Genomic DNA, 25592 nt, shown 5'->3' with positions numbered 1-25592 from the left:
TTCGTGATAACAACGCTACTTGGGGTGGTAGCACTGGAGAAAAAACTCCCGGCAACACTCCTGGAGAAAGCAACGAGCACCCCACGCCAAGACGGTGAAGGAGCACAAGGATGACATGATAAAAGAGTGGTGCCTCAGCTCCTATGCATAAGAAGAGACATGGGGTGGATTTTCTGGCAACACTGAGTAGTAAGTTGTGGCAGAGTATAAGAAATCAAAGCTCCACACGCGCGTTTGAAATTCAAATCCTGTAGGAGGTGGTGATCTCGATTCCCGGGGTAGTGTTGGCTGACTTGTATCGTTTTCTTTCTTCACCTGAGCTTAATAATACAAAGGCCATGCAGTTGTAAACAACATGAAACACATCTTCCACCTGATCTGTTTGGCATAAGCAACAAATGCGAAGATGCAGGGGTGTTCTTAGTCCCATTTCCACAAGGAGCATATGATCACATCGATATGATGCCAGGGTGTGTGACAGAACGTCATTGAGCACGTAGACCCAGGTTTAGCCGCTGACGGAGCTGGCAAGAGTATATCATCGGCATAGAGCAGCGCATATAGGTGCATGCCAGAGAGTTGGTAAGACGTGAGAGCACCTTCCCCTGCAACATCCACGTAGATGGCGAACAAAGTTGGGGATAGATGGCGTACACCGATGTGTGACTCAATCGGCAGGCTGTCAAAGATTTGCAATTGCACCATCCGCTAAGTCCACATATCCCAGGAAAAGGACTCAGTTCCGTTCTGGAGTGTCAGGAGTTGGTCTTTACAAGAATAATGCCTCCGGAAACCCTTCCCACTCCTTTCCATCCAACTAGAGAGCTCTTTCTCCAGCAAGCAGGCAAATATCTTTGCAAAAATGCTGGCCACATCCAATGTTTTGTAGCTGGTGACAACAGAGGGATCCCCGGATTTGTATAGGAGGATAACTCTATTGACCGTTCAGGCCATGGGGAAGCCTCTACTTAATTAAAGATCTCCACTAGCAATCCACTCTGGCCCCGCAGCTCGAAGCATCTCCATCGTGAATCCAAGATGATCAAGTGCCTTGCCCAGCGGCAGGTCCTGTATGGCCGATTGCACCTGAGCTTGAGTGCCTTGGCTTTCAATATCAGGCAAGGGACGCTGTACTCTTCCCATTCCTGAGTGGCGATTGTCTGAACACGCATTGCCTGTCTCTTAAAAAATAGCAAATGTCCATGGATCATGTCGTTGCATTTACTGTAGCGTCGCTTTTGGCCGCGTGCTATCTTTGCGAAGCACTTGCGGAGCTCGAGAACTGTGGCAGGGAGTTCACGGGCAAAGACCTATTGGTGGTGAGCTTCAAGCACTTTGCACAACGGCCATTCCACCACCTGGGAGACCCAGTGATTTGCGAGCTTTGCGGGGCTTCAGAAAGGCACCGCGGTCAGTCTTAGCCTCAGGATTTGCAGTAAGATCGCACAATTGCCCGGAAAGCTGACATCCCATTGAAATATAAGAGGCACAGCTGCGGCGATTTTTCCATGCCGTGATGCGATAAGCCGCTATTATTGCACTCCAGGACGCTTTGGCAAACTATGTTTTTGTATGTGATATATATTGAGATCACGTTGACTTTTTAGATATTTGAATGGTTTAAGCTTCCCAGTCATGAAGAACGACCCTCCCAACACCTTCCACTGAAAGAGAGGTTGGAATTGTTGTTTCATCGATCTTCCAGTTATGAACACGTTCTATCATCTCTATATTCTACAATAAAGTGTGAATTGTAAGACTTCATCCTATGGGTTTAACAAGTCAATGAGTTTGTTTTTTTCCAGAAATCTAGAAAACTACAGGGATGTCAAGTCAATATTCGTGGTGGAAGCCTTTTCTAGATAAGCTTTAATTTCTTATCTACCTTGGGATTAATGTTGTTTCAACCATAAATTTTTCATTTACATCTTGTGAGACAACTCTGACAAAGTTTTGTACCTGTTAAAATCATGCTTTTTCCGATTCTTAACGGAGTGTTGCAATGGGATAAGAAAATCACATCTTGTGCAAGTATGGAGTTAGGGTGGACTAATTTCATGTCATGGTTTGTCCTGGATGTGCTTGGGATATACAAACCAGCATCACTCTTTACAGCTCTAGTTATGTCACTTTGCCTCAAAGTGGTGGCCAAATCCCCACACAATCAAAATCAAGCTCAAAACTAAAGAAGAAGAATAAAATGAAAGGTGGAGATGAACAAGCTTACGAATGGTTTTCAGTGATGATAACTGCTGGAGAGTGGAGGCCACATTTTCTAGATGATGGTTTTTTTATACACGAGCGTTTTGCCTTTTCCCTTGGAAACACTCTTAAGAAACATACTGTAAAGGATTTATGTCGGGATGAGAAAGAAGATACCAACATAAAAAAATCACGTTCTTTTCTGGTTGGTTGGGACATAATTGGCCATAGCATGGGTGTTGCAATTTACCACTCCAGTTATGTGAACAACATAGCTTTACATAGCTTTGGAAATGAATAAAAGAGAAATTTACCTCGAAAGCCATGATTTTAGGGCTCTTCTTGTTGGACGATGAAGAGGCGCCCTGGGATCTCGGGATTGCATTCCGCGGCTGCAGCTAGGGTATGAGATTGTTTCAGCTGTGGGGATCGGACGCTGTGCTTTCGTTGATTCCAGGATCAGTATCGGTCTGTTGGCGAGAATGTGGCGAGAATCCGGACGGATCTTCTCAAAGAGCAGCTGGCGACGTTTAGGACGCAGCTAGAAGAATTTGCGCGCAAGCACAAGGTATGGGAGTGGAATCGTGAGCGTGAATGGGATTGCTTTGGTTTGTTTCTTAGCATGATATCAAGAAGAATCCAGCGTTCCGGGCTCAGTTCCATGAGATGTGTTCCAAAGTCGGAGTCGATCCTTTAGCGTCCAACAAAGGTTTCTGGGCCGAGCTTCTAGGAATTGGAGATTTTTACTACGAAATTGGTAAGTTTTCTTCGTGTTCTCTCTTTTTTTGGTTGATGAGTCTCAGCTCGCAGGTGTCCAGATTGTAGAGATCTGCCTTGCGACTCGATCTCACAATGGAGGACTAATTGATCTCAACGAGCTCTGCTCGATGCTATCTAAGAAGAGACGAACGTCCCGGGAGACGATCACTAGCGATGATTGTCTCAAGGCGATTGACAAGCTCAAGGTATGGAAAACACGAGAAAACCTGGGCAGAAAAAAATTCGTTGGATTAATTCTGTTCGCTTCTTCTTGTTTTTGTTTTCCATTCATTTGTTTGCAGTGTGATGGGTTATCTTTCAATGATTTTGCAGACTCGTCAACCATTCGTCCCATGACGGCTTATTTGCAGGTACTCGGAAGTGGCTTCGAGGTTTTCACCGTCGGCAAAAAGAAACTCGTTCGCTCTGTTCCAACCGAGCTCAACAAAGACCACAACCAAATCTTAGAACTCGCAGAGGTGATTGAAACTTTTGAGACTACGTATCTTATACTCTTCTTTTTTTACTTCCAGGTCCGTGGATTTGTTCTGGTTGAAGACGTAGAACGCGCTCTATCGTGGCATCCCGGTCGAGTGATCGATGCTTTGGAAACATTGATGAAGGTGAGACGCTCTCAGAATTCTTCACTAGTTTCCAATCAGGGGAAACGTTTAGTTGCTTTGATCATTCTTTCGTTTGTTTCTAATTCTCTTTCCACTACAGGAAGGCCTGGTGATGATTGACGATGGACACCCTGATAGGAAACGAAGGTATTGGTTTCCTTGTGTTAGTCTCAGTTCTAGCAATGCGGAAGAACTCTAGAAAGATCCCTTTTCGAAGCTGCGAATACAGTCCCGCCATTCTTTGGCTTTCTCCTTTCCTTTCGCGGCCTTCCAGTTGGCGATCCTTCTTCTGGAAGGAGTCTACCTGATGTCTGGAACGATCATCAGGTACATAAATTCTAGAGCCTCTTTCATTTTCCATGTTTTTTATGGACACTCTTGAACAGGTTTTACGTTGCTTATTTCCTTGCAGACGCTGCTCAGGTGCGCTTGGTGTGATGCTACTTTCTTGCCGATCATCTACCCGGCACTACAAGAGTTTTTTCAACAAGGTGAACTCTTGCCCCAGTTTTTCAAGCGACAGGGCCGCTATGCCGACGCTGTAGTGTCGTACAGAGAAGCACTGCGAGCCGGCTCGAAAACGCTGTGCTCCTGGCTGGCAACTTGGCGTGGCCTTATCCGGTGGTATCGAAGCAGCGCCTTGTCTGAAGCAAAAACGTTAAAGAGGCCATCTTGGTGCTGATAGATGCTGCCAAGAAATCCATGGTCGCCAGGATGACGAGGTACCTGGAAGTTCTGCTTTGCTCTAGCGACGTGCAGGCATTTGGAAGAGTGTGCTTCCGGCGATCATCAAGACGCTCAAGATGGCCATGGAGAGCGCTACAAAGTTTCTCGAAGCAAGCGGATAGAGGTTCCTAAGCAAGTTGCAGACGAGCATCCCGGAGCTGAATAGTCGATGCCGCCATAGATTGTAACGAGTGTTTGGAAAAGGCCAAGTTTTTGGACGTGCTACTTGAGCTTTGCAACTCTCCTAAATTTCTCATTAGAGAAATGCCAAAGAAGGGCATTTGTTCTCCCTTGAAATTCTCCCTTCTAGAAGAGCTCATTTCGAGGGAGCTCGTGGTAAAAATCAAGGTAGGGATGGTATAAAAAAAGTATCACCTCACAATTCATCATCCGAGCAGCACAGCATAATTTCTTGCTTTCCTCTTCAATTTTTACCTCCCTTTTTTTAACTTTGTGGCAGCTTTAGCAAGTCAAGCATTGATGTTTTGGAGCTAGAGCTCCCCTGTACATATACCAACCAGGGATCTCTCCACGCATTCTCTCCCAATGAGTAGTGAGACGATCCCCAAGTCTCGCTGCTAGCAATCGAGCGAGCGATGATCTAGCGATCTTGATCTTGAGAGAGCTTCCTGCAATTCGAATTTACTCCCCTGCAAGGAAGAGGAATCCCTGGTACCTCGATCGGTTGAAGCATTTGTGCGCATTCAATCGAATCGAGGCCTGGTTGCGTTCGCTCAGATCCAATTCCTCCCTTGCAGCAGATCAATCGGTACGTACCTGATCGAATTGGAGCGAGAGGAGAAGCCTTAAGAACGGCGACGGCGATGGCGGTGAATTGGGGATCCAATTTCGCAATGTGGGTGATTCTAGCCATGGTCCTGACACTCGCAAGCTCGAGCTCCTCCCAGCTCTCGTTCGGTTTCTACAAGAAATCTTGCCCGGGGCTGGAGAGCACGGTGAGATCGACGATCATGAGCAGCCTCTTTGGCGATCCCACCGCCGCGGCGGCGCTCCTCCGCCTCTCCTTCCACGACTGCCAAGTCGGGGTAAGCTAGATAGACTTTATCGACGCTGACATCCTCGATCAATTTCCATCCAGGGCTGCGACGCATCGATCCTGCTCAACAACAAGGGCTCCATCACCAGCGAGATGGTGTCCGATCGAAATTTCGGCGTCCGGGAGCTCGCGATCATCGATCGGATCAAGGCGGCGGTGGATGCGCAATGCGGCGGCGGAGAGGTCTCGTGCGCGGACATCGTCGCGCTGGCGGGCCGGGACGCCGCGGCGATTGCTGGCGGCCCGGATTTCCCCATCCAGCTCGGGCGGAGGGATGCCACATTCGCGAGCAATCGCGCCGCCGACGCGGCGCTGCCCCCGCCCACGATCAGCGTCGACAAATTCCTGGAAATCTTCCGCGCCATGGGCATGTCCATCGAGGAGAGCGTGGCGATCATGGGCGCGCACACGCTGGGCGTCGGCCACTGTCTCAACATCGTCAATCGCCTCTACCCGACCCTGGATTCCAACCTCAATCCCTTCTACGCGGCGCGCCTCCGGATCAGCTGTCCCGTCTCGGATCCGCGATTCATTCTCAACACCACCACGGTGATGAACGATTTCACCAGCTTGCGATTCGACAATCGCTACTACCAGGAGGTGAGCTCCAGGCTCGGGCTCTTCAGCATCGACGCGGCGCTGGGCCAAGACTCGAGAACCAGCACCGCCGTAGCGAAATTCGCCCAGGACCAGAACCAATTCTTCCAGACATACATCACCGCCTACCAGAAGCTCACCGCCCACAAGGTGCTCACGGGCAGTAGCGGCCAGATCAGGAAGAACTGCCGCTACGTGAATTGATTCGTTTGTTCTCCCCTGTTCTTCCCTCGCTGTTTCCTTCGTCATACCCTGCATTTTCCCTGGTCATACCCCACCTTTACCTCCACGTCACCATTTTTGTAGAAAAGAACCGGAATTTTGCCCGGAATAAAGATTTAAACGAGTGGTTGTGGATGTATCATCGTCTGGGGCAGATTTCTTTCTTCCCAGGCGCAATGGCGCTAGCATCGCGGCATGGCGTCCACGCTCTCGGCGCGCCATCGCCGTTCCTCCACCGGAGGAGCGGATTAAATCCTCTTCCCAGCAGGAACCACGTCGCGATCGCCAGGAGGAGTAGTCTCATCCGGGCCAAGAAGTTGGAATCGTCGTCGCCGTCTTCCTCCGGTAAGAATGTGAAGCAACCAGATTCTTCCTCCAAGGTCGCGATTTCGGATGACAAGCAGAAATCCGGAGCGAAATCCTCGTCGTCGTCGAATCCCACTCCAGCTCCTTTTCCCAACGACGATTATTTCGATCCAGGAATGGTTCCAGATTTCTGGGAAGGGCCGCAGTGGAACTGGCTGGGATTCATCCTACAGTATCTCTGGGCGATTGGAATCGTGGTAGCGGTAAGTCGCCATTCTTGTCCAATCTTTGCTTTTCTTGATTTGCTCGAGCAGGTCATCACTTGCGGGATCCTGTTCGTAACTTACAAGCCTAGAGAGGCCGATTATAGGTTCCGGGAACCGCCTAGCTTGGAGGACGTAAAAAAAATCCTGGATGAGCGTCGCAGTCCCGGCGAGGTTGAAGAACAGGCAGCACCAGCTCCACAAATCGAAGAACAAGCGTCCAAATTCGAGGAGGAAAAAGAGCCCGAGATCAAGGAGGCCGAGGTGGTGGAGTCCGAGATAGTGGAGCCCGAGCTCTCCATCAATTAGTACCAGAGCTATACATGTACGTGACATCTTCATTCGTTTTACTTTCCTTTGTTTTCTCACGTTTGTCACAGGGATCTATTCGGATACGCCGTCGAAAACAAGCACAGGTTACGAGCATCACAGCGCTAGTGAGTTCTTTCCAAAATTTTCTCGCGAATTTTTTACGCAAGTTCTTCGTTTTCATCCGAAATCTAATCCAACTAGCAGAGTCGAGGCTTTCAATCGTCTCATCTTTCATTCCAGGTGGAGTAGCCGAGAACTACCAGATCACGGCAATAGTCCTCCAACTCTCACGCAAGTTCTTCATTCTCCTCCTCCTGATCGAGTGATCCATCGTCACAAACGATCAAGTTCGCGAGCATCACATACGCTGACGAGTCCTCGGGCTTCAATCCCGACACCTCTCTCGCCGCACTCGCAGCCTGCTGGTCACCGCCCTGCGATCCTCCCAGCAATGACGCCCACATCGCAGCGTCGGGATCAAACGGCAAGCTCCGGATGAGCTCCTCCGCCTCGCCCAGCAGCTTGCTTCTCCCGAGCATGTCGATCAAGCAGCAGAAGTGATCCTTGTTGGGGACGATCCCGCGGGTCTCTTGCATCAACACGAAGCATCCCCGGCCTCGCTCCAGCAGCCCCGAGTAGCTACACCCGGCGAGCAGCGACACGAAGGTGGCATCGTCGGGAGCAACACCATCGAGCTCCATCGCTCGCTGGAGCTCGAAAGCCTCGTCGCAGTGCCCGTTCTGGGCATACGCGTGGATCATCGTCGTCCAGGAGACAGGATCCCTGTGAGGAATCTGATCGAACGCGAGCTTCGCCTCGGCTACGTCCCCGGATCTGGTGTACCCAGCGATGAGCAGCGTCGAAGACACGATGTTCCACTCCGGCATGCTCTCGTAGATCGCTCGAGCCTCGCGGAGCTGGCTCGTCTGGATCAACGACTGGAGGATCGAGTTCCACGCCGAGAGATCCCACTGCGGCATTCTCTGGAACGCCGCTCTCGTCCAATCGTGGTGACCATTCTCGACGTAGGCCCGGATGAGCGCCGTCCAGCAGATCCCATCGCGCTGGAGCAACGCCATGCCATCGAAGATCCTGTGCGCTACCTCTGGGTCCCCTCGTTGGGCATACACCGCGAGCATCGACGTGCGCGCCACCAGATCGTCCTCTCGCATCGCCAGGAAGATCTCTTCAGCACGATCGGGATCGCGGCTCTCGGCGTAAGCGACCACCATCACTGTCCAGGAGACCACATTCCATGCCGGCATCACTTCGAAGATCGCTCGAGCTTCCTCCGGATGCCCGCTCTGGGCATACGCTTGGATCGCGGCATTCCACGAGATCACGTCGCGCTGCTGGGTCTGATCGAAGGCATCCTTCGCTTTCCCAGGATCTTGGGCGAGGCCGTAAGCTCTGACGATCAGCGTCTTCGAGACGGCATCACACCCCGGCATCCTGGAGAAGACACGCTCCGCCCCGGAGAGATGGCCGTTCTGGGCATACGCTTGGATCATCCCGTTCCACGCCGCGAGATCCCGCTGCTCCATCGAATCAAAGAGCTGCTTGGTTGCCGAGAGATCGCCCTCTTGCGCGTGCGCCATCGCCATCGCAGTGCACGAGACTGGATTCCACTGCGGCATCCGGTGGAACACACCCAGAAGCTCCGCCAGATTGCCACTCTCCGCCCAGCCCTTGGCGATGGTGTTCCAGGAGACGATGCCACGGCCGGGCATCTCCAAGAACGCGCGCCTTGCTCGGCGGAGGCAGCCATTCTGGACGTAGGCCGCGATGAGGATGTTCCAAGAGTAGGGATTGGGGTCGGGGATGGCCAAGAACACGCCCTCCGCGTCGTCGACACTGCCGCATTTGCCATACATCTCCACCAGGAGATTTGCCAGTAATCGATCGTGGCGGAGCTCGCAGCTAGCGATTCTCGCGTGGATCTCCCTCCCCCTCGCGATGTTCTTGGAGTCGCCGCAAGATTTGATGAGAAGAGAGAGCTCGGCGTCGATCCCTGGAAGCACCCTTCGCATATCGGAAGGATCGATCGAAATTTCGTTTCCTCCTCACGATCTACTCGACCATCTGTGCCTGATTGAGAAGAACGTAGGGGGCCGATCGATCCGGGGTGAGGTGCGCGATCCTCGTCGCGGCCTTGGATCCCCGCGATGGATCGCCGTGGACGCGGCAAGCGCCGAGGAGCGTCGTCCAGGAGATTTCGTCCTCCTGGAACGGCATCTCACGGATGAGATCCTCGGCGTCGTGGAGCTCCCTCCCGGATCGACCGAGAAGATCGATGAGACAGTGGAAGTGCTCGACGCGGGGCTGGATGTCGTGATCCTGGAGCATCGAATGGAAATACTGGCGAGCGCGCTCGAGAGATCCGCCATGGCTGCATCCGGCAAGAACGCACAGGAATGTGAGCTGATTCGGCCGCATGGATTCCAGCAGCATCGCGTGGAAGAGCTCCAGCGCCTCGCGAGGATGCCCGTTCTGCGTGTAGGCATCGATCATCGTGGTCCAGGAGATCACGTCCCTGTTTGGCATCGCATCGAAGGATCGCCGCGCTCGATCCAGATGCCCGTGCTGCGACAGCGCTTCGGTCATGGCATTCCACGCCGTCACGTCCCTCCACGGCATCCGATCGAAGATCTCCGCGGCCTCGGCAAGATTTCCACTCGCCGCGTGAGCCTGCGCCATGGCGTTCCAAGAAACAAGATCCCGCCCTGGAATCCTGTCGAACTCCGCGATCGCGGCGCTCAATCCCCCCGGACTCCACGCCAGCGCGACGATCATCGACGTCGCGCTGATCACGCTGTGCTGCGGCATCCGATCGAAAGCGCGCCTCGCATCGCCCGGAAACCCTAGCTGCGCGAACGCCGCGATGAGCGTGTTCCACGACGCCGCGTCGCGCTCCGGCATGGAATCGAAGCACTCACTCGCGGATTCCAGCTCGCGATTGGAGACGCACGCTTGCATCAGCGCGTTCCAAGTGACCACATTGCGCTGTGGCATGCTCGAGAAGATTCGCCTCGCATCTTCCAGATACCCGTTCTCGGCATATGCTTGGCACATTGCTGTCCACGATACCACATCCTGCGCGGCGCTCGCAAAGAATATCCTCTCCGCCTCGTCCACATTGTCGGCGCCTCCATACGCCACTATCATGGCCGTGGACGCCGTCGCGTCACTTTCGGCCATGAGGCCCATCACGGATCTGGCATCGACAAGATGCCCTCTTTGGGCATATGCCACGACCATGGCCGTACAGGGAGTGGTGCTTAGCTGGGGCATCTTTAAGAGCATCTTCTTGGCGAGGTCCAGTTGCCCAGACCGCGTTAGCGCTCGTATGATTGATACCCAAGAGAGGGCATTCTTGGCGGCCATTTGGACGAAGAGCTTCCATGCCTCGTAGGGTTTGCCATTCTTGCCATAGGCGAAGATCAGGTTGTTCCTGGAGAATGTGTTTGGCGATCGCATCGCGGAGAACACCGCCTCCGCGTCATCCAATCCGCCGCAGCTGCCATACATCTCGATGAGGAGATTGTGGAGGAATGTCACGCCGCTGTGGGCGCTGGCGAGGATTTGACCGTGTGCGCGGCGGCAGCAGGCTAGATCGCCGGAGCTGGTGCTGTTCTTGATGATCTTGGCAAGGGCCGGCACGTCGAGAAGCTCTTTCTTGGATTGGCCGCCCAAGGCGCGAGTGATCTGCTTCAAATCCATTGCCAAGATCGCCGATGCCGGGCATCACGACGTCGATTCCTTCGCTCGCACCGTCATGCAATGCTCCAGAGACAGGGATTTCGGCCAGGGCAAGATCGTTCACTGCCAAATCCAGCAGACGCTCCACAGGCACGATAGGTTCCTCTCCAATCTTCTCATCGAGATGTACGCGCGCTGTGGCAAGATCGAGGAGGCTATGGCGATGTTTGAGTCGATCTCCTCCCCAAATATTTACTCCTGGAACATGATCCTCGCGGCCTTCGCCACAAACGGGCATCCAGATCGAGCGGCCGCAACATTCCACCGGATGCCACAGCGCGATGTCGTCAGCTGGAACCAGATCCTCCAAGCGACAGCTCCGATCGGCTATGGCGGCGGCTATGACGTGTTTTTGAGGATGCCAATGCACAATGTGATCTCTTGGACGACGCTCATCGTGGCTTCTTCACACCAAGGGCATTTGCGGGAGGCCAAGGATCTCTTTGACAGGATCCCATCGCGTGATCCACTCTGCTGGAACACGCTAGCGCAGGGCTACATTCTCGTCGGATTGATCACTGCCGCCATTGGTGTTCTTTTCAAGATGCCACTCCACAATCTCTTCTCGATGAACGCGATGGTCACAGCGAGTGCCGCGACCGGGGATCTAGCCGGCACTAGGAAGGTCTTCGAGGAAGTTATCGCGGAGAGAAATCTGGTGACTTGGAACACGATGCTAGCAGTCAACTCCGGCACTCTCGACGAATCCAACAGGATTTTCGCGAGGATGCCTCATCACGACATGATCTCCTGGAACTCTATCGTTACAGCGCACTGCCGGCACGGCCTCGTCGATCGCGCCGGTGATCTCTTCCACAGGATGCCAGAGAAGAGCATCGAGGCCTGGAACAGCCTCGTTCGATCCAAGGCCGAGAACGGGCAGCTCCAAGAAGCGGTAGACCTGCTAGAGTCGATCGATCGACTGGATCTCTTCGCATCCAACACAATGATCCTCACTTATGGCGAGGCCGGTCGACTGGATCGCGCAAAACGAGCTTTTGATTATATGCTCCAGAGGGATGTTGTCTCGTGGTCATCGATGATCACAGCGCTTGCCCAAAGCGGGCATTTGGATGTTTCTCTCTCGGGCTTTGATCGAATGCCCGCGCGAGATGTTCCGGCTTGGAACGCAATGATCCAAAATTTGGGCCAGCTTGGATGCGCAAGAAAATCAAAGTTTGTGTTTGATCAGATGCCGGAACGAGGGCTACAGTCTTGGACAACGCTCATCTCAGCATTTGCCGCGCACGGGCATTTTCACGAGACGAAGCTTGTCTTTGATCGGATGCCACAGCTCGCGATTCACTCCTGGACGCTCCTTTTGGGTGTGATTGCAAGGCAGGGAGACATTCACGATCCAGCATCCATCCAGAAAATCGAGCAGCATCACGACGTGGTTTCCGCGACTGCGATCGTCTCAGCCTATGCCCGAAACGGGCATTTTAGTCTAGCGATGGTTTCTCTCAGATCGATGCTGCTTTTGGGATTGTCTCCTAATGAGGTAACCTTCACTGCTACTCTCGCGGGCTTGAGCGACGCAGGTCTCGTAGAAGTCGCCCGAGACCACTTCGTCTCCATGGGCGTGGACTATTTCGTGGCTCCCAACGAGGAACACTACGCTTGCCTCGTCCAGCTCCTCGGCAAGGCCCGCCAGATTGAGAGGGCTGAAGAGCTGCTCTACACCATGCCGTTTGTGCCGGATATGGTGGCTTGGACGAGCTTGCTGGATGCTTGCCGGGCATTTGGGGAGATCGAGCGAGCTATCCGGCTTGCAAGAGCGGCGATAGAGTGGGATCCTGGACAGTCGCAGCCTTACGTCGTTCTTCACAACGCGTTTGCCGAGGCCAATGTGGAGGACTTCGCGAGATGATGGAAAGCTTTGATCCCATCACTTTGGAAGGAGAAAGCTTGGATCCTATCACTCTATCACTTTGGAAAGAGAAAGCTCTGATCCCATCACTTTGGAAGGAGAAAGCGCCTCATCACTTTGGAACACTCTTCCAGCCATCGGACAAGAGCAAGTATGGAGCCGGCCAGGACCCAGTGTCGCTCTCGTCCTCCAGCGAGAGCCCGGTCACTCGCTCCAAGAGCTCGGCATCTCCATACACTCGACAAGCACCTAGGAGGCTCGTCCATGCCACCTCGTTGGGAACGTAAGGCATGCTCTGGACGAGCTCCTCCGCCCAGTCGAGGCGCTTGGATCGCCCCAAGCTGTCCACCACGCAGCAGTAGTGATCCAGCTCCGGAGCGATGGCGTGATCCGCCACCATGCTCAAGAAATGGATCCGACATTCCTCCGGGAGCCCGGCATGGCTGCAGCCGCTGAGAATCCCCCTGTAAGTGTGATCGTTGGGTTTGATCCCCTCCTGGAGCATCGCGTAGAGGAAGCCAAGAGCGTCGGACAAGAGCCCAGTGTTGGCAAATGCTTTGATCATCGAGTTCCACGCGACGAGATCCCGGGTGATCATCTGATCGAAGAAATGTTTGGCTTGATCGATGTTTCCTCCTTCTGAGAATGCTACCACCATAGCCGTCCAGGAGATCACGTCCTTCACTGGCATTTGATTGTAGAGTTTCTCCAGAGAATCCAGATCCCCCGACTGGACAAATGCTTGGAGCATCGCGTTCCAGGCAGCCACATCCCAGCAAGGCATTCTTCCAGAGAGAAGCTCCGCCATGGCCTCCTGGGCGCGCCCATTCTCGATGTAGCCCTGGAGCAGCGAATTCCAAGAGATTTGGTCGCGATGGGGCATGGCGTGGAAGACGAGCCTCGATTCTTCCAGATTGGAGCTCCTGGCCAGCGCCGAAACGAGCGCATTGCTCGACCCTAGCGTCCACTGCGGCATCCGGTAGAAGGCCTCCCGGCATTGCTGCAGATCGTTACCTTGTTGCGCGTGGGCCAGCGCCAGCGCTGTCCAGGTGATCCAGCTCTTCCCCGGCGACCGATCGAAGAGCGCTTTCACCGCGCCAATCTCTTGCGCGCACTGGATCGTCGCGTTCCAGCTCGCGACATCACACTGGGGCATTCGATCGAAGAAAGCCCTAGCACTCGCAAAGTCCCTCGCCTCGGCATTTGCGGTGATCATAGCCGTCCACGTCACCACATTTCTCTGCGGCATGGATGTAAACACGTGGACCGCCTCGTCAATATGACCGTGATGAGAATATGCCGTGGTCATTGCGTTGCATGTCACTACATCGTGGGAAGACATTCTCGCAAAGACTTCTCTAGCTCCTGAATGATGCCCAATTTGGGCATATGCTGAAAGCATACAGTTCCAAGATACCCTGTCTCTCGACACCGAAGCATCAAACGCATCTTTCGCTTCTTGGATATGCCCGTTCTGGGAATATGCGCCCAGCAACGCCGTCCACGAGAACTGGTTTGGATTTGGAATCTTATCGAAAACCTCCCTCGCTCGCTGTATATCCCCACACTTGCCATACATGTCGATCAACAAATTCGCAAGGTATCGATCACACCAAGAGCTCTTGCTGGCCAAGATTTTTTCGTGGAGTGAAATCCCACGGGATAGATCCTTGGCAGCTCCACAGCTTCGTATGCCCGCAGCAAAGTTTTGTGACAAGATCCTTTGCATTCAAGATTCCTTCATTTTGTTTCTTGCTATGTGAATATGCCTAGAGATGCTTGTAAGGTTCGATTCCTGTCACACACAATGATGCTTTATGGAGTGGTACCGCGACACTTTCATCAGGCACGCACGCCCTCCTAGTCTTCTCTTTTTTCTCACTTTCTTTACAAAACTTTATAGATTGTTTGGTACAAAGGCAAGTCAGGCGTTGCCCACCGTGATATGATTCAGATGGCGATGGGGGTCGCAGGGTTCCAATCAATGTCACTAGTGGAGCTGTGGATTTGGATCAATCAAGGCAACAAGAAGATTTAAAAACAAGAACCCCAAAAGAAGAACTGACCACTAACAGTAACTTCCACTGGTCAAACAGTGAACTTCTAAGTTCTCCTCCATGAAACTTCCAGTTCCAATCAATCCATTCATCACAAAGTGGCAGCAGCAGTAATGGGATCAAAGATTTGCAAGATAAAAAATCTAAAAACCTTTGACTCACTGTTACCCCAACTAACACTGACAGTAACTTCTTCTTCGGAATGGTGGAAGTTTCTAGGGTTCCTCCAGAGATCACAGCCACACACACACACACACCTATAAAGGAGGAATTACGGTTTCTTGCGAGTAATCGATGTGACGACGCAACAAATATTCCAGAGGACAGCGAGGAATAATCTGGCTATGGACAGAAGATCACATGCCGTTGTGGCAGAGAATGGATCATACGGCCGCGATCCATGGCATTGTTTAGATGATTTTTACGCCAAAGTTTACCTCACATGCACCACCATGTTTGCCAAGCTAGCCGACGCCCTTAGTTTTTTACCAGCCTTTTCTTATGGAGAGATCTTCGCCATTAAAACTCGCTGATCCTCGTTAAACTTTAGCGCCCATTTAAGGATTGGCGGCCTGGATTCTCCCCGGCGCTGAATCCGACGATTTCAATCTTGCCACGTGTGTGATGGGTTCTTCGTTTGATCGCGCGTGCACTGTTGGTTTGGTTCTTCTTCTTCGTCTCCTTCGAGCGCGCAGTGGCCGCGTTATTTCGTTCTTCCGGGCGAGCGGTAGGGTTAGGGCGAGGGGATCGCGAGAGGATCGCGAGAGCGCACGCGCGCGAAGCTCGATATTGTCAGGCGCCGGGGAGGAATCGGCGTTTCTTGCATGGCATTTTGCTCGGTGGAGCGCGAGCTTGGGACTTTGGCCCCGGATTGCTGGTAAGCGGCCGATCCCTCTCCAATGCGGGTCAAGAATCAAGGAAAGCCTCGCTCGGAATTTCATGCTTGTTTTTCCATCCATTTCGTTGCTACAGTGCCTGTCGCCTCCGTCCTCTCGGTGACAGAGATCTGACGGCGGCCAGCCATCATCAAGAGTCTTCGGTGAATCCAGGGGTTTGGATGCTTGCTGTTGTTGCTTGCTTTCGACGGGGCGTGGGAATTTTCGATGGGATTGCATGGAACTAGTGCTTGGAGGTGTGTTCTTGTCTTCTTGTCGCACTGGATTGCAAGAAGTTTCTCTTAATCTATCTAAGTGTTTGTACAAACATCTGGTGACAGGACCCGTCTTCTATGATCCAACTTGAAGAGCCTAGCTATGAAGAGCGGTGATCTTCGTCTCGTCTGCAAAGAGCCAAGAGTCATGGATTATACTCCGTGCGACTTGGAAATCCAAGTGAACGAGGAACACGCATTCTTTCTACGCCAGGTAGCCTGTGGCCTCTCTGTGATTCTTTGGAAGTTTTACTGAGAATCTCTTCTCTTTTTCTTTGTTTGACAGAAACCTCTCGCTGCTTACTCTGGTCGGCTCTCAAAGATATTTAGGCGTTTAACTCTAAGAAGCGATGGTAGTGGTCTGCCTAGGATACTTCTTCACGACTTTCCAGGTGGGGGTGAGGCCTTTGAACTGGCCACTAGATTCTGCTACGATGGCGGACGGATCGCCATCTCCAACTCCAACGTCTCCGTGCTCAGGTGTGTTGGGGAGTTTTTAGAAATGACGGAAGCTTATGCTCGGGGAAACTTGGTTAAACAGGCCGAGATGCATCTCCAAAACCTGGGAAACGACTGGGATAGCAATCTTACAGTGCTCAAAGGTTGCGACGCGGTGCTGCCGCTGGCGGAGAAGACCCATATTGTCCAGAGGTGTGCGGACACCATCGCCTGGAAGATTTGTAGCAGCTTGGAAGATATGAGCCCGCTCTCCTCCTCTCCAGACTCTTACCGGCTTCACAGCGGCAGCATTTCTCGAAGGTCTTCCCTGTCAACGAAGATTTCGCCCAGCCGGACGTGGTGGTTTAGTGATGTCTCATCGCTCTCGGTTTTCCTGATGGAGAGACTGCTCAAGTCACTGATCTACAACGACTTGGACAACAAGCTCCTGGCCAGGTTTTTGATGCACTACTTGAAGACTGCTGTCCCTCTCCATCTCTACAGCGGCTTCTCTGCAAAGCTGAGGTCCGCTCGCGAAGAAACTTTACACAACCGCTCGAAGAAGGTTCACGTAGCAGTCCTCGAGGCCATTGTCAACCTCTTCTTCCACTTGGAGCGGGGGTCTACATCCTGTCGGTCTCTCTTCATCATGCTCAGAGTGGCGACCGTCCTCAACGCCAGCAAACCGTGCAAACGGCAACTAGAGAAGATGATCGGCTCGCAGCTACACGACGTGAATCTAGACAGCATCCTGCTGCCTTTGTATCCCCGCTCCGGCTCGCTCTTCGACGTCGACTTGGTCATCCGCCTGGTGGAGTACTTCTTCCGGGAGCAGGACTCGAGGGGAGCTCTGTGTCTCAAGCAGCAAAATCCACCGGGAGACGACGCAGCAGTGATGGAGACGCCAGTGACTAGAGTCGGAGACTTGATCGACACTTACCTCGCGGAGATTGCCCCGGACACAAGCTTGAAAGTACACAGGTTTCGCAGGCTTGCGCAAGCGCTACCAGCGTCAGCGAGGTGGACTCACGATGGCCTCTACCGAGCGGTGGACTCCTACTTAGAGGTATCTACGTCTCTAAGTTCTCTCTTTCGACAGCTAATAAGCATTTCTCTGTTCTTTCTTCACTCAGGCACATCCCGACGTGATGAGCGCGGAAGTTCTATCCCTTTGTCAGGTGCTGGATGTTGGAAAGCTCTCGCTCGATGCATGCAAGCACATCGCAAAGAACCCGAGGCTGCCGTCAAAGTTCGTGCTGGAAGTTCTCGCGTTCCAGCAGGGCCGGCTTCGAGAATGCATCGTCAGATCGGACCACAGGGGCTCGAGAGGTGGAAGCCACCGAAGAACGCAGTCGGACATCCCGGATCAAAGCGCTGGAACACACGAGCTCCTCCGCACCGATCTGGATCAAATCCATTTTAAGGTTGGAGAGCTGGAGAAGGCGTGCAAGAGCATGAGGTCGGACGTTTCCAGGTATAACAGGGCTGCGCGAAGACTCTTGTGCTGATCGCGTGGCGGCGGACGATCGAAGAAGATATCCAGAGAGAAATCTCTCAAAGTTTCCTCAAGAACTTGTTCTAGTGTAAATAGACAACCAATTAAACGCTCTTGGAATCTTTTGGAATCTTTTAAGAGTTTAAAATTTCCTTATACAAGCTCGAGACGCAACCTCGAGACGGAGGAGGGAATGGTGACATTTAGGGTTTCCGAGAAGGAGCCGGCCGTGGTGCCGAGATCCACGCCCAAGCACGGCCATTTCCTGGAGGGATTCAAGGATTTCCAGCAGGAGGGCTGCTACCAGGTGTTGCAGGGCACCAGTGTCGACGCGAGCGCCTTCCATCCGGTGAAGAATGGCTTCGTCACGAGCGTGATCAGAGCTTACAGCTGCCACCACAATCTGGTGATCCGGCCAGACGATGTGTGGCTCGCCATCGCTGTACAGTTTGGATTCTTCGTCGACGGCAATGCCGAGGCTCTGCGATCCATCTTTGTGGATCACGAGGGCAAGAAGGAGCTGGTTGTGTCCCAGGTGGCGGCGCTCCACAGCGCCGACTATGGGCTCCTGGCGAGGGAGATGAGCGTGGAGCTCAAGAAGAATGTCAAGGACGAGAAGGTCTGTGACTGGATCTTGCCGAGCTTCTCGACTACGACCAAGAACGATGTGATCGCCGGGAGTGTAGTTCTCATGGCCACCTTCAAGAGCTACTTCGAATACAGGCAAGTGTTCTTCATGAATTTTTCCTCTTTTGCTCTTTGTATTCTTTCCTTCCTTGCTTTGGCGTTCGCATGGTTTCATGTTGGCCATGTTTGATTCTACGTGATTTAGCACTTGTCTTTAAAGCTAACAACTTGTATTGTTCCAGGTTTCGTCTAGCCTGCGGGATCCCTTTCGTGACTCTTCTGGGAACAACCGAGGACTGGGAGGAAATTGATCGGAGAGTGGACGAGCTGGACAAGTATGGTGAGAATTGCAAGAAGTGGCGCGTCATGCTCAAGAAAATCACTGCTCAGTTCGTAGAGAGCAGCAAAGGCAACGTTGACACGGAGTTTTGGAACAAGATTTGCCACCACTATGGAGGAGGATCAGGCCCGAGTTACACTTCCGGTTGGATCTCTGCGTTTTGCGTCTTCGACAAGAAGGGCGAATGGCAGGGTGATGTTCCTGAAGTTCATCCGGTCAGAAGATTGGGACGAGATAACACTGCGAAGATGGAGTATCCGTGTATCTTGAGCGGCAGCATTGCTTCCGGCTACCTCACGGTGGATGTCAAGGTGGACGACAACGGGAAAACTTACGAGACTTTCATGTTTGCGGGGCATATGGGATTCGAGATCGTCCAGGACGATGACAAAGGGATTGCGCCCAAGGTTGTCTGGGCTATAACTCTCAAGAACAAGCTCAAGAAGGCCAAGGTAAGCCATGAACGATTTCTAGCGCTTCTTTTACATGGTTTTTCTTTCTGGGACTTTGCAGGCTGGTTCTTCTGGTTGATCGAGCTGCTGATCAATCGACTCGATTTCAATAAAAAAACGTGTTGCTTGTATGATGTAATGGTGTGGATTTTAAGAAATTCTAGATTTAGAATTTAAAGTTTCTAAAATATATAAACCCTAGAACTCGAGAATGGTGCCGTTTAAGAATGAGCCGGCCAAGCTGCCGAGATCCCAGCCCAAGAGCGGCCATTTCTTGGAGGAATTCAGGGATTACCAGGAGGAGGGCTGCTACAAAGTGTTGCAGGGTACTAAGCGTCGACGCGAGCGCCTTCCATCCAGCGAAGAATGGCTTTGTGGCGTGCGCCATCAGAGCTTACAGCGCCCACCATAATCTGGTAATTCGGCCCGGGGATGTGTGGCTCGCCATCGCCGTCCAGTTTGGATCCTTTGTCAATGGCAACGCCGAGGCACTGCAATCGATCTTCATTGATCACAAGGGCAAGAAGGAGCTGGTTGTGTCCCAGGCGGCCGCGCTCCACAGCGCCGACTATGGGCTCCTGGCGAGGGAGCTCAAGAAGAATGTCAAGGACGAGAAGGTCTGTGACTGGATCTCGACCACGACCAAGAATGTTGTGGTGGTGGGCAGTGTGGTTCTCATGACCACCTTCAAGAGCTACTTCGAATACACGTAAGTGGATTGGCTTTCAAGCTTGTGGCTCCTTTTGCATCATAGTGTGTTTGATAATTGTGTTTCTACATGATTTAGTGCTCAACGTTGTGTTCTAAGATCTTGTTTGTGATCTTTTTCCCAGCTTTCGTCTAATGTGTGGGATCCCTTTCGTGACTCTTCTGGGAACAACCGAGGACTGGGAGGAAATCGATCGGAGAGTGGACGAGCTGGACAAGTATGGCGAAATTTGCAAGAAGTGGCGCGTCATGCTCAAGAAGATCACCGCCCAGTTCGTAGAGAGCAGCAAAGGCAACGTGGACAGGGACTTTTGGAACAGGATTTGCCACCGGATTGGAGGGGATCAGGCTCCCCGAGCTACACCACTGGCTGGATCTCAGTCTTTTGCGTCTTCGACAGGCGAGACCGGCCACTTCGATTACAGGAACAGAAGCGATGACACTGGGGTGCAGCTGCTGGGAGAGTATCCGTGTGTTTTGAGCAGCAGTATACAATGGGAGACCTTATGAGGCTTTCATGTTTGCGGGACATATGGGATACGTGATCGCCCAGGATGACGAGAAAGGGATTGCTCCAAATAGTGTCTGGGATATAGACGTTTTATGTAGTTATTTTCCAGACTGGTTGATCTCTAAGTTGCTTGTACTCCTTTGCTGTGGTAAGTTCTTTAAACATGCCCATCCAGTTAGAGGCGTTCGTCATTTTGTGATTACAGGCCCTGCTTTTAGCTTGCCTCAAATATATGAGATTATTCCATCCCTGAACTAAATTTCAAAAATAAATGAAAGAAGCGGCACGGAGTTTTGGATCAAGATTTTAATCGCTATGGAGGAACACTTTCGGTTGGATCTCTTCGTTTTACCTCTTTGACAATAATAGGTGATTTCATCCGCTGAAAAGATTGAGAAGAGATGACATGATACTGCGAAGATGGAGCGGCAGTACTCACAGTTTACAAGGACGTCAAAAGGATTGGGCAAAGGTGATCAATCGACTCGATATTATGAAATTTATGAGGTCAAGGCTCTTGAAATCTCCCAGATTCATTTGAAGGAGAGGAGGAAGTATGAAGAATTAAAAGAATTTCCAGGAGAAGGTGCAGGGCACCAGCATCGACGCACACGAATGGCTGCCATAGACAAATCCATATCTGTCCAGCTTGGATTGTTTCAACGGCGCCGAGGAGCTGCAATCGATTTTGTTCACGGGGCAAGAAGGAGCTGGTTTTTCTCCATTGTCCCAGTGACGGTGCTCCACAGCACCGATTATGCGAACGATGATCGTTGGGAGCGTATTCTCACGGCCACGTACAAGAGCTACATGGATTTGTCTCTTTTTCTTTGTAAACTTTCCTTTCTCGGGCCATGGTGGTGATTACTATAGCTACGAACTCGGTTTCTTCTACTGGGAGGAAATCGATCCGAGAGGACGAGCTGAAAATTGTAACGTCATGCTCATCTGCGCAGTTCGTGGAGAGGCCTCTCGATTCCAAGAAAAGTTCCGTAGCCTCAATAATACATTGGCACATATCCACCTCCACAAATAGTTTTCCATCTATCCCACTTTTCAAACACCTGATACTCGCAATGATCGTCGGGCCTGACTCAAGCTTTGATCACCAAAAGCCAAAGTCGCAGCCGGGGAAAGGAAAAGAAAGAAAGAGACTAGCCACAGTCACTGATGAGAAAAATTGTAAGAGCTCACCCCAAAACTTGCAGGTTTTCACGGAGCTAAAAGAATCCACGTCTGGCTTATCCCATGTGTCCCGCAAACATGAAAGCCTCGTAAGTTTTCCCATTTTTGTCCACCTTGACATCCACCGTGAGGCACCGGGAGAAATGCGGCTGTCGTCAATGAGCGGATACTCGACATCCACAGCTCCGTTAATCGTCACGCCACTTTCCGTCGCTGTCGAAGACACGGAAGAAGCCCGAAGGTGATGGCAAATCCTGTTCCAGAGGTCCGTGTCAGCGTTGGACATCTTTTTACAGAATATGCTGATGGAATATTTAAAGTTTAGATGCGACAACAACGGGATTTGTCACAGGATCGGGGTCCGGTTGGATCTCTTCTTCTGTGTCTTCGACAGGGATAGAAAATGGCATGGCGATCGAAAGACTTCTCATGGTGGATGTCAAGGTGGACGATAACGGGAAAGCTTACGAGGCTTTCATGTTTCCTTTGCGACATAAGGTATACAAAGTTGTGGAGCCCGACAACAAAGCGGGCAGGACAAAAGCCCATGGTTTCTTTTAACTCCTGGAAACCTACAGGGATCAAGATGAGCTCTTACGTTTTTCTCACCAGTGGCTAATCTCTTTTTCATCTTTTTCTTTTTCCTGTGACTTTAGAAGACACGTTCCTTCTGATGATCAAAGCTTGAGTCAGGCCCATTCAAAGGCGATCAATTTCGTCAGTGACGAAATAGTGTTTGCGTGTTGGTGTGTTTGTCAATGGGATTTTATTGTGGTGTTCTATGCCATATCGAGTTTAGATCTGGAGAAAAATTCAGCCAAAGCTGTAGCAAGGAATCCTTCCTTTTTTTAAGAATCAAAGACAAATTGACAATATTTCCGGGCAAACGCTGAAGTCTTCTTTGTGTGTTTTTGTTGAGAAGCGCTTGTTCAACTGTGCTTAGTGCAGCCTTATATCATCTCTAAGGAAATGGCCATGGGTTTAGGACGTGTTGATCTTTTCTCGCAATTGACCCGATCTCCTCTTTTTCTCTCAAGAATGCTTTAAAAGCTCGAGCTCCAAGCACACAAAAGGGCAGAAAAAAGGAAAGAAGAGACGGGAACGACAACTTGAGGGCTTTGGAGCTGGGCTTGAATAGATTGGAAAGAAGGAAATCCAAGGGATTTTGATAGGTAGAGGATGGGCAGCTGCCATTTTGCAATGGCCCTGCTGGCTGCTGCTCTTGTGCTGTTGAGAAGCAGCCAGGTTCAGGCATTTGATTTTTCCTTCCCTCCAATGCCAGACTTCTACAAATATTTGTCACCTCCACCTCCCCCTTATTACAAGTATGAATCCCCTGCACCCCCATACTACAAGTATGTTTCCCCTCCACCACCATACTACTACAAATCCTCACCACCACCATACTACAAGTATGAATCACCTCCTTACAAGCATGAATCTCCGCCACCGCCACACTACTACTACAAATCCCCACCACCACCATACTACAAGTATGAATCGCCTCCATACAAGTATGAGTCGCCACCACCGCCACCATACAAGTATGAGAGTCCACCGCCGCCGCCATACAAGTATGAGTCGCCACCGCCGCCACCATACAAGTATGAATCGCCACCACCCCCTCCATACAAGTATGAGAGTCCGCCGCCGCCGCCATACAAGTATGAGTCGCCACCGCCGCCACCATACAAGTATGAGTCGCCGCCACCCCCTCCATACAAGTATGAGTCACCACCACCGCCACCATACAAGTATGAGAGTCCACCACCACCGCCATACAAGTATGAGTCACCACCACCACCACCATACAAGTATGAATCGCCACCACCCCCTCCATCCAAGTATTAGTCGCTGCCTCCACCACCATACAAGTTGAATCGCCACCACCTCCTCCATATTACTAAATCTCCACTGCCTCCTTATTTCAAGTATGAGTCTCCCATGTAAGTATCCACTGCCTAAGTATGAGTCTCTGCCACCACATACGAGTCTCCACCACCTCCTTACTAGAAGTACAAGTCCTGCCACCTCCTCCTTATTACAAGTACGAGTCTCCACCACCACCATATTACAAGTACAAGGCTCCACCACCTGCAAGTACGTAGCCACCTCCACCAGCTTATTACAAGAAGTAGAAAGCTTCATGTTGTCCCTGGATTCAACATAATAGAAATAAAGACTGAAAAAAATGTTGTTCCTCAAGTGCTTTATCTTCAGAGGCATGAATCCCTGGATCAAAAAGATAAAGCTTACATGTGCTTTGCACTTTGGTTTTATGTTATATTTTCCATTTTATTCTGTCAGGACCTCAACGATTGCTTGAAAAGTTGATGTTTATATACAATTATAATTAAATGGCAAGAGTAACAGGAGTTCCGATTTCGTTTCTTCTTTCATGGGGACAAAAAGTATCAAGGTACGGTGGATTTTCTTGTTGTTTTGTTCATTTATTACAAACACTACTCAAGTGCTTTGAAACTTTGCCATGCCAAACATTAAAGGACAAGGGACCAGGCAGGAAACTTCTGGAGGTGCAACTGTAAATAGTTTGGGCTCTTGAATAAATTTTTGGAGACACTGCTGCATTACAGGTTCTAGAATGGGATTTTGACCAGGTAGTGCTAGATGGATACCTACTTAGAGGCATAGAAGCTAGTTCTTTTCTTCACTCAGGCTCACCCCATGGAAGTTCTATCACTTTGTCAAGTGTTCGATGTTGGTACATCACAAAGAACCCAAGGCTGCTGTTGAATATAGGGGTTTTAAATTCAATCAAAATGTGAGGTTTGTTAAAATTGAAGTTAAAATTAGAAACATTCAACTAAGAATTCTATCACAAAATTTTGCTAGAAATATTTTACAATTTTTCTTATATTGATCATAAACCTGACCTTGGGCACCTAGTGCTCCAACACCCAAGGTCCTGAGTTTGGGTTGGGTTGGGTTATAAGGGGTTGAGTTTGGGCAAGTGACAAAAGGCAACTTGTCATGGGCTATTGTGATTGTTTGTTGCAATTATGGAAAGCTAAATTCTACATCATCATTATGTTGTTTATGTTGTCACATTGTCCAATGATTGTGGATGCCCAAAGTCTTTTAGCAAGTATTTGAGCTAAACTACCTCTTTGTAGCCTGTTGTTAAGGTGATATACTCAGCCTCAAATATGATCATATGTATAAAGATCATTGAGGGGCTTGGTGATGATAATATCACTCCTGTGTTGACCTATTCTCACATATAATGGAATTGCACAAGAATATGCTTATTATGATTGCTTGTTGCGATTGTGGAAAATTAAATTCTACATTATCATTATGTTGTTTATGTTGTCACATTGTCCAATGATTGTGGATGCCCAAAGTCTTTTAGCAAGTATTTGAGCTAAATTGCCTCCTTGTATCCTATTGTTAATATGATATACTCAACCTCAATATCACAAATATGACTTCGGGTATTGAAAGTTACTTGTTAGTTAGTACTTTCAGATATTCTTTCTTTACTGCCATAACGGCAAGAGGTGGGTATTGTTACACCCATTATTAGTCTCTGCCTAAGCTAGTTAAGAAATTGGTCTTCACATGTGCACTTGATCTGGTTAAAGAAACTCATTCGTTAACTTGCACTTGCTAGTATTGGGAACTCCTGAAATATTAAGCTTGATCCCTCAATATTCACTAAATGATAGTTTACCATGTCTACCAAACACCTTCGTTATCATAACTTTTGTGTATAAGCCACAAATTTTTCCTTTCCAATTTGCCAGCTTATCTCGTCTATCCGACCAACACTGCCTTGGCTTGTGCGAAGTTCCCTCACCAAGGTTCTCGCATATTGTACCAGCTCCTACTTGGTCCTACTGTGGTTTCAACTACTCACTGCACGAGCAACGGAGAGTTAGCCTTCCATCCACAGATCCCAATCCCTCCCAA

At 50.7% G+C, this 25592-nt stretch overlaps 9 protein-coding genes across 12 annotated transcripts; 6 read left to right on the top strand and 3 right to left on the bottom strand.

Annotated features, from left to right (window-relative positions):
- The first annotated feature begins 2524 nt into the window (after window positions 1-2524).
- On the top strand, window positions 2525-4599 carry LOC9660020 (vacuolar protein sorting-associated protein 22 homolog 1). Of its 3 annotated transcripts, none has more exons than XM_002990899.2 (8): window positions 2525-2605; window positions 2660-2770; window positions 2824-2959; window positions 3013-3167; window positions 3333-3440; window positions 3495-3584; window positions 3685-3911; window positions 3997-4599. In XM_002990899.2, the coding sequence occupies exons 1-7, from the start codon at window positions 2555-2557 to the stop codon at window positions 3781-3783; spliced, it is 750 nt and encodes a 249-aa protein (XP_002990945.1). In that variant the 5' UTR covers window positions 2525-2554; the 3' UTR covers window positions 3784-3911; window positions 3997-4599. The 3 variants fall into 3 exon arrangements, with proteins under 3 accessions (XP_002990945.1, XP_024520509.1, XP_024520510.1); XM_024664741.1 differs by having other exon boundaries at window positions 3264-3440; XM_024664742.1 differs by having other exon boundaries at window positions 3264-3440; window positions 3971-4599.
- A 174-nt stretch (window positions 4600-4773) lies between these two features.
- Window positions 4774-7281, top strand: LOC9659463 (peroxidase 29). The gene is made up of 4 exons (XM_002990897.2): window positions 4774-5356; window positions 5410-6755; window positions 6807-7080; window positions 7136-7281. Exons 1-2 carry the CDS (start codon window positions 5135-5137, stop codon window positions 6166-6168), a joined length of 981 nt encoding a protein of 326 aa, XP_002990943.2. The 5' UTR covers window positions 4774-5134; the 3' UTR covers window positions 6169-6755; window positions 6807-7080; window positions 7136-7281.
- A 73-nt stretch (window positions 7282-7354) lies between these two features.
- LOC9660018 (pentatricopeptide repeat-containing protein At4g02750) lies at window positions 7355-9097 on the bottom strand. The gene has a single exon (XM_024664701.1). It carries the CDS (start codon window positions 9095-9097, stop codon window positions 7355-7357), a length of 1743 nt encoding a protein of 580 aa, XP_024520469.1.
- A 40-nt stretch (window positions 9098-9137) lies between these two features.
- Window positions 9138-10787, bottom strand: LOC112342617 (pentatricopeptide repeat-containing protein At4g02750-like). Its single transcript, XM_024664700.1, has one exon. It carries the CDS (start codon window positions 10785-10787, stop codon window positions 9138-9140), a length of 1650 nt encoding a protein of 549 aa, XP_024520468.1.
- Window positions 10788-10842: 55 nt separating this feature from the next.
- LOC112342616 (pentatricopeptide repeat-containing protein At4g02750-like) lies at window positions 10843-12696 on the top strand. The gene has a single exon (XM_024664699.1). The coding sequence runs from the start codon at window positions 10843-10845 to the stop codon at window positions 12694-12696; it is 1854 nt and encodes a 617-aa protein (XP_024520467.1).
- A 112-nt stretch (window positions 12697-12808) lies between these two features.
- Window positions 12809-14275, bottom strand: LOC112342614 (pentatricopeptide repeat-containing protein At4g02750-like). The gene has a single exon (XM_024664698.1). The coding sequence runs from the start codon at window positions 14273-14275 to the stop codon at window positions 12809-12811; it is 1467 nt and encodes a 488-aa protein (XP_024520466.1).
- Window positions 14276-15395: 1120 nt separating this feature from the next.
- LOC9660017 (root phototropism protein 3) lies at window positions 15396-17979 on the top strand. 2 transcript variants are annotated; one of them, XM_002990896.2, is made up of 4 exons: window positions 15396-15630; window positions 15970-16117; window positions 16190-17407; window positions 17475-17979. In XM_002990896.2, the coding sequence occupies exons 2-4, from the start codon at window positions 16007-16009 to the stop codon at window positions 17847-17849; spliced, it is 1704 nt and encodes a 567-aa protein (XP_002990942.1). In that variant the 5' UTR covers window positions 15396-15630; window positions 15970-16006; the 3' UTR covers window positions 17850-17979. The 2 variants fall into 2 exon arrangements, with proteins under 2 accessions (XP_002990942.1, XP_024520497.1); XM_024664729.1 differs by lacking the exon at window positions 15396-15630 and adding an exon at window positions 15644-15885.
- A 35-nt stretch (window positions 17980-18014) lies between these two features.
- On the top strand, window positions 18015-19433 carry LOC112342634. Its single transcript, XM_024664730.1, has 3 exons — window positions 18015-18559; window positions 18706-19255; window positions 19317-19433. Exons 1-3 carry the CDS (start codon window positions 18030-18032, stop codon window positions 19332-19334), a joined length of 1098 nt encoding a protein of 365 aa, XP_024520498.1. The 5' UTR covers window positions 18015-18029; the 3' UTR covers window positions 19335-19433.
- A 3426-nt stretch (window positions 19434-22859) lies between these two features.
- LOC9660583 (extensin) lies at window positions 22860-23203 on the top strand (the record flags this gene model as incomplete). The annotated part of the gene is made up of 1 exon (XM_024664679.1): window positions 22860-23203. A coding segment is annotated over exon 1 (344 nt), but the record flags the coding sequence as incomplete, so codon positions are not given.
- Between the last annotated feature and the right edge of the window lie 2389 nt (window positions 23204-25592).

This window comes from Selaginella moellendorffii, unplaced genomic scaffold (assembly GCF_000143415.4).
Source record: "Selaginella moellendorffii unplaced genomic scaffold, v1.0 SELMOscaffold_113, whole genome shotgun sequence".
Classification (NCBI taxonomy): domain Eukaryota; kingdom Viridiplantae; phylum Streptophyta; class Lycopodiopsida; order Selaginellales; family Selaginellaceae; genus Selaginella; species Selaginella moellendorffii.
The sequence above is the reverse complement of the archived record's forward strand: the minus strand, read 5'-3'. Positions and strand labels throughout refer to the sequence as shown.

What these genes read in the sequence shown, in the direction of transcription:
- LOC9660020 (XM_024664741.1), top strand. Translation starts at nt 2,555, where the DNA reads ATGAAGAGGCGCCCTGGGATCTCGGGATTGCATTCCGCGGCTGCAGCT. An exon ending in AGATTTTTACTACGAAATTG is followed by an intron (nt 2,960 to 3,012) that starts GTAAGTTTTCTT and finishes CTCAGCTCGCAG; the next exon opens with GTGTCCAGATTGTAGAGATC. An exon ending in CTTTGGAAACATTGATGAAG is followed by an intron (nt 3,585 to 3,684) that starts GTGAGACGCTCT and finishes TTTCCACTACAG; the next exon opens with GAAGGCCTGGTGATGATTGA.
- LOC9659463 (XM_002990897.2), top strand. Translation starts at nt 5,135, where the DNA reads ATGGCGGTGAATTGGGGATCCAATTTCGCAATGTGGGTGATTCTAGCC. An exon ending in TCCACGACTGCCAAGTCGGG is followed by an intron (nt 5,357 to 5,409) that starts GTAAGCTAGATA and finishes ATTTCCATCCAG; the next exon opens with GGCTGCGACGCATCGATCCT.
- LOC9660018 (XM_024664701.1), bottom strand. Translation starts at nt 9,097, where the DNA reads ATGCGAAGGGTGCTTCCAGGGATCGACGCCGAGCTCTCTCTTCTCATC.
- LOC112342617 (XM_024664700.1), bottom strand. Translation starts at nt 10,787, where the DNA reads ATGGATTTGAAGCAGATCACTCGCGCCTTGGGCGGCCAATCCAAGAAA.
- LOC112342616 (XM_024664699.1), top strand. Translation starts at nt 10,843, where the DNA reads ATGCAATGCTCCAGAGACAGGGATTTCGGCCAGGGCAAGATCGTTCAC.
- LOC112342614 (XM_024664698.1), bottom strand. Translation starts at nt 14,275, where the DNA reads ATGTATGGCAAGTGTGGGGATATACAGCGAGCGAGGGAGGTTTTCGAT.
- LOC9660017 (XM_002990896.2), top strand. Translation starts at nt 16,007, where the DNA reads ATGAAGAGCGGTGATCTTCGTCTCGTCTGCAAAGAGCCAAGAGTCATG. An exon ending in ACGCATTCTTTCTACGCCAG is followed by an intron (nt 16,118 to 16,189) that starts GTAGCCTGTGGC and finishes TTTGTTTGACAG; the next exon opens with AAACCTCTCGCTGCTTACTC. An exon ending in CGGTGGACTCCTACTTAGAG is followed by an intron (nt 17,408 to 17,474) that starts GTATCTACGTCT and finishes TTCTTCACTCAG; the next exon opens with GCACATCCCGACGTGATGAG.
- LOC112342634 (XM_024664730.1), top strand. Translation starts at nt 18,030, where the DNA reads ATGGTGACATTTAGGGTTTCCGAGAAGGAGCCGGCCGTGGTGCCGAGA. An exon ending in AAGAGCTACTTCGAATACAG is followed by an intron (nt 18,560 to 18,705) that starts GCAAGTGTTCTT and finishes GTATTGTTCCAG; the next exon opens with GTTTCGTCTAGCCTGCGGGA.